General features: G+C 60.5%; 1 protein-coding gene across 1 annotated transcript in view; it reads right to left on the bottom strand.

The window, feature by feature from the left end:
* The window catches only part of NLRC5 (NLR family CARD domain containing 5), a 68,848-nt gene that overhangs the window by 15,200 nt on the left and 47,976 nt on the right, over positions 1–5,672 (bottom strand). Inside the window, exons 28-34 of the mRNA XM_045293895.1 lie at positions 5,429–5,494; positions 4,163–4,246; positions 3,989–4,072; positions 2,579–2,665; positions 1,642–1,722; positions 734–817; positions 410–475 (exon numbers count right to left, since the gene is read on the bottom strand). Coding sequence (XP_045149830.1) covers positions 410–475; positions 734–817; positions 1,642–1,722; positions 2,579–2,665; positions 3,989–4,072; positions 4,163–4,246; positions 5,429–5,494 — 552 coding nt within the window. The remainder of the gene's footprint in view (positions 1–409; positions 476–733; positions 818–1,641; positions 1,723–2,578; positions 2,666–3,988; positions 4,073–4,162; positions 4,247–5,428; positions 5,495–5,672) is intronic.

Genomic DNA, 5,672 nt, shown 5'->3' with positions numbered 1-5,672 from the left:
AGGGTAGGTGATGGAGCTAAAGGACAGCTGGTGGAAGTCGGAGTAATTCACTTTCAAGGGGTTCAGAAAGAGTGAGAGGAGAGAGGAAGGCAGGTAAGGGAGAGAGTGGGGAGCGGGAAGGAGCAGGGAGGGAGGACTCGAGAGATGCACGGGAAAGGACCCAGCGTGGGTGCACTCGGTGCATAAGGACATTCTCATACCTGTGCACCTGTCCCGTTACGGAGCAGTGATCCCCAAATGAAAGGTTAAAAACATACAAAATAAAGGGGAAGGAAGACAAGAAAGAGTACTGAAAAGGCAATCGCTTCCTTGCCACCACCTCATGTCTCCAGGGCCCCAGAATTCCTCAGAGGCCACGGCAGGGGACCGCAGGCAGTGTACGGGCCAGGCGGGCGTGCTGTCTGCTTACCGGAATGTCTTCAGCTCCGAGAGGGACAGCAGGAAGCTGGCATCAGAAAGGTTCACCTGGGACAAACTGAAAAGACCCAAGCATATTCCAGAAGACTGACGGGGTTGGAGGCACCCTAAGGTGCCACATACAGATAGGCGGCCACCCAGAAGCTCCCATAGGCCAGTCAGGGCTCCCCATGCTCCGTTAGGGGTCTCCTCAGCTGCCCAGAGCAGTGGGAATGCCAGAGCCGAGTACTGGCTCCATCTCACCTAACTGGCTCTGCCTGCACCCATCCGACCTGACCAGCCAGAGCACTCAGGGCCCCAGACCCGGGGAACTGACCTGAGCCGCCGCAGCCTGGCATATGTCTCCATCGGCACCCTGACGGGAAGGCTGTGGGGGTTCCCAAAGTCACACGGGGCCAGCCTGGGAGCAGACAGGGAAGGGCAGCTCTGAAGAGCAGGGACCCAGCCTCTGTCCAAAAGGAGCTTACGGGAATGGGGCAACGAGATGTTAACCAAAATAAAGGCCTCTCATCCGGGTTTCTGTTGCCAGACCTGTTGTGGAGGAGGAGCCCAGGCTGGGTGAGCAGTACGGTTGTGCGGGTTGCTGACTGTACCAGGGCACCCAGTTAAGGAGAGGGTCAGGGCTGGCATCCAGCCATGCTCTAGTTCCCAAAATGTGTCCTGCGGGGCTGCAGCCACCCCCAAGGGGTGACTTATTCTCGTTTCCAAACCTGCAGACCACGGACCAGAGACACTGACTCCAAGCAGTCAAACAGGAGGACTAGTGGTTTCCAGCCGGGCTGCTAACTACGAGGTCAGCGGTTTGAAACCACCAGCCGCTCCTCGGAAGAAAGGCAGGGCTTTCTACTCCAGTAGTTACAGTCTCAGAAGCCCGCAGGGGCAGCTCTACCCTGTCCTGTGGGGTCGCAAAGAGCCAGAAGTGGCAATGACTTGGGAGTGACCGGGGACGGGATCCGTCTCAGCATTCTGGGGCTCAAACCCTGAGGCATTAGCGCTGCACCCTGAAGGCTGAGGGGAAGTCGGCCGGGGAAGGCGAGAGAAGGGGCGTGGGAAGAGAGTGTGCTGAGCAGAGGAAACAGCCCCAGGCCAAAGGCCAAGGGGAAGCTTGAGGCTCTTGGGGTGACATCATCAGCCCTCCTAGGTCACGCAGAGACTTGGGGCGTGAGAACTATTGGTCAGAAGCAGCCGTGCCCCACCCCAGGGTTTCTGGCTACTGGCTCCCACCTGAGGGCCATGGCCTCCGGCTTCTCCCCTGGACAGGGGAATTCCAGCTGGACACAGAGCCGCTGCTGGGTCTCCGAGATGCTGGGGAGGAAGGAGGGAGCTGTGGGAGGCCCGGGCGGGTGGCCAGACCTGGGTCCCCTTCTCCCCAGCGAGGCCCCGCTTCCAGGTGAGCAAGTCCGTGGTCCCTGATGGCAGACACCCAAAGTCTTGCCTTTCCAACCATTTTAAGAGGAAACCAGAAAGAGGGGAACCTTTTCGGATGGAGAGCCTCGAGGGGACTCCCAGGGAAGTTCAGGAAGGTACTGAGGGAGCGCTCAGGACCACAGTGCAGCAGTGGGTGGGGGTGGGGGGGCTATCTTCACAGGGTGTGCTCAGGGCCTTCATTGGGGAAAGGGCTGAGGGCAATGTTGGGGTGGTGATTAATGGCCTCCCTCCCAGGGCCTTCCTGGGGCCCTCCGGGCAGCAAGCGAGTGGAGAAGGGTGGGCTTCTGTGCCACCGTTCCCTCCGCCCCACCCAGTGGGGGTGAGCTCACCCTTTCTCTAGATCAGGAGGGAAGGTCAGAAAAGCCATGGGCTTGGGCCAGCCAGGGCCTTAGTGGGTACTGGAGGTCGGCCCATGAGACGGCAAAGGCATTTGACAGCCACTCAGTGCGACTGTCACCTCAGGCCACAAAGCTGTGGGCTGGGTGGCCACTGCAGGGGCAGACAGGCTGGAATGCCAGTGTGCTCCCGGGGAGATGTCTCAGGCCTTAACAACAATCCCAGGCCGCTCCTCCTTGCGGCACTGTGGCTGCACTGTGACAGAGGCCCGCTCATGCATGCCACCTTGGGGGCACAGCTGCTACGCCACAGGACGAGGGAGCAATGTCGAGAGGAGGGAAGGTCCCAAGGGCCATGACTGGATGATGAATCCCTGGGTGCCACCTCCCGGACTCACCTTACTTGGGTGACGTGGCCTGAGGCCTGGGCACTGGCATTCAGCAGCGTGGACAGCCCGGCTCTGCGAACCCACGGCTCCTCCACCCTGCCACAGAAGCAGACTCAGTTGAGGTCTCCTGGGTGGTGGGGGTGCGGGGGGGTGGGGGGTCATGCTCCAGCCAGCCACAGTGGGGCAGGGGAGCAAGGAGGAGGGCCGGGGCACCTAGAGGCTTTTGATCCCCCCCCACCTTATTTTAAAAGCATCCACAAAAGAACATTGATATCATCCTTAGTCCCATAATTATCATGCAACAATCCAGGGAGGAAAGCGTGAATGTTTCAGAGTGCTATTGCTGGACACAGATAAGGACGCAAGACACGCCCCCAGACACAGCTGCGCTTTGTTCAGAACAGGAAGGAAAGGAGGAAAGAGTTAGGGAGCGAGAGGAGACACGGGGCGGGGGCAAGCGATTCCATGGCGGCTGTCTCAGTGGTGGGGATTCTCCCGGGTGATTTTTTTTTTTTAATTTTCTTTTCTAAAAAAAAACCTCTCCTATTTACTAATGAGCGAGTGCATTCATGTGGACGCAGGGGAAAGGAGAGCCATTGAAAACAGTCCTGCTCTTCTGAGAGCACCGTGTCCGTCCGGGTGGATTTCTAGGGCTGTGCCTGTATCTCTTCCGGCAAGAGGCGTTGGGTTGGGGGAGCAACCGGGCCGGGGCCTGGCCATGGCCATGGCAAGAAGTCCTGCCAGTGGGACCTCCCGGCTAAACTCCCGTTTCTGGGGCAGCGGGGGCTTAGCGGAACAAGCTTTAGAACACCAGGAAGGGGGGTGCAGCCAGAGGGGGCGGGGGCGGCCGGCAGCAAGATGCCGTGTCCTTGGCGGGACACTGCCAGGCATGTGATGCAGAAGGAAAGCCAGGGCCCCTGCCGGCTCCTGGGCCTGAGAAGTCAGCTGTCCCGGTTGAGGGGCAGTGGTGAAGTTTCCGAGTGGATCGAGGAACCCGAGACATTAAGGAATCGCCGTGTGTTTTAATCACGGTGACAGCGGGGGTGTCCTTTGGTCTTAAAGAGTCACGATGACTGACCTACTTGGGAGCCAGCGGGCACGGGGTCTAGAACGTGCCCACGCAAACACGGCAAAGTATTAGCGTGGTTGGAGCGAAGGGGCGGACATCTGAGTTTGAAACCGGATTTTCTGTACTCTGGGGTAGCAGCGTCTCTGGGGGAGGTGTTTTGCTGAAGGTTTCAGGATGCGACTTGTGTCAGCCCCCCAGGCCAGGCCCGTTCTGGAGAGGGAAGGGATGGCTTCTCTGGGCCTCAGGGAGGCCCTGGGGGCAGGACCTTACTCCAGGGCCTTGTCCCCCCACCCCCCCCATGCATACCACCCCTCCCCCAGGGAGGGAGGAAGCAGAAAAGGATCCCGTACTGGAGGCAGAGCAGCCCTGCTGGCCGCCGCACCAGGCTCAGGAGGACGGTCAGCTGCCCCAGGTCCAGGCCACATCTGGTCAGTCTGGGGACAGAAGTCAGTATGCAAGTGGCTCTGGCAGAGCCGCACGTGCCCCCTCCCCCGGCTCTCCCCCCAGGTTGGGCCGTTACTCACGTGAGCTCTGTCAGCTGGGGGGCCTGGCTGAGGCCACTGGCCAGTCTGGGTACATGCTCCGGCAGGACGCTGCATCCGTTTAGCCTGAGAGCAGAGGGCAAGGGCATGCTGTGGTGGGGCCCCTGAGGGCAGGGCTCTGCGGTGTGGGGGGGCCTCATGAAGTATAAAGGCCTGGACAGTGCCGAAGAAGAGCCCACAGGGGTACTTTCCTGCCCCCGGGGCACCCTGTCTCCGTGTGAGGAAGAAGCCACCCGGGAGCTGGGCCGGTGGGCTAGGCGTGGGGTGGCCCTGCGGGCACAGGCGGGGTCTTGTCCATGCCTCGCAGTGAGCATCCCTTGCAGATGGGGACACTGCCTGACCCAAGCTCACACGCTGGCCACCGATGGCCAACCCCCTCTATGAGAGGTTGGAGGGCCTGGGGGCTCTCCTCAGACCACCGTCTCCCACCACTGAGAAGAGAGCCCAGCAGAATCCCATGGCGGGGGTGGGGGTGTGGGGTGTGTGTGTGTGTGGAGGAGGAGGAGGAGGAGGAGGAGGCGGAGGAGGAGGAGGAGGAGGAGGAGGAGGAGGAGGAGGAGATGCCGGATTGAGTGCTGGATGAACATGCAGTGATCGACCCTGATGGAGCCAGTGAAAAGCTGAGAGCGGAGGAGAGGCCTATTCATGGGGGTGGGGATGACCTCTCTGGCTTCTGCGGCCCAGGGGGCTGGAGGCTGCCTGGCCAGGGGCAGACCCCTTAGGAGGCCTGGGCCCCAGCTGAGCTAACACCTGGTGAGGAACTGACTGCAAGACGTGAGGCTGAGAAAAGGCCAGAGCCCAGGGGTGTCAGTGGTGGGAGTAGCAACCCATCCAACACTCGTTTAATTCCCAAGGGGTCTGTCTATCACCACCCCCTTATCCCCATTTCACAACTAGGGAACTGGGGCACAGAGATGTTCACTGACTTGTGCAAAGCCACCCAGCTGGTAAGTGGTGGAGCTGGGATGTCCTCCCCCCTGGCCCCTCCACCCCCGGTGGCTCCAGAGTCTGCTACTGTTGGCAACTCCATCATTGACCCAGCTTTACAGCCAGGATGCGGCTCCTGGGCACACGGGCACTGTCAAAGTCCTATCCAAGGGCTAGTGGGGCCCTGGAGGACAGAGGAGCCAGCAGACGTGGAGTTTCTGAAGGAAGGGGTGGGGTGGGGGGGCTCAATAAAGAAGCCAGCAGGGAGACCACCACAGGGAGACCGCCTCTCCCCACTTGCTCCTGCTGTCTAGGAATTACCTCAGTACTTTCCTGGCCTCCTCCTGCTTGGAGAAGTAGATCCGGAAGCTGTGCTCGGTGCCCAGACTGTGGAGAGAAGGCTGTGGGAAGCTCTGGGCCCAGACCTGCCAAGTCCTAGGGGCCTGGGACCCCCGGGGCACGGAAGGGGAAGAGGACAGGATGCACAGGAGCACCAGCGTGGGAAGACCTTTGCTGACAGTGGAGACCCCAAACTCATTCCCTGGGGACTCTGAAACCACAGCCC

Source organism: Echinops telfairi, unplaced genomic scaffold, assembly GCF_000313985.2.
Source record: "Echinops telfairi isolate 266 unplaced genomic scaffold, ASM31398v2 ScPeMD7_2291;HRSCAF=2852, whole genome shotgun sequence".
Classification (NCBI taxonomy): domain Eukaryota; kingdom Metazoa; phylum Chordata; class Mammalia; order Afrosoricida; family Tenrecidae; genus Echinops; species Echinops telfairi.
Note: the sequence above shows the minus strand (reverse complement) of the source record. Positions and strands in the feature narration are given on the sequence as shown.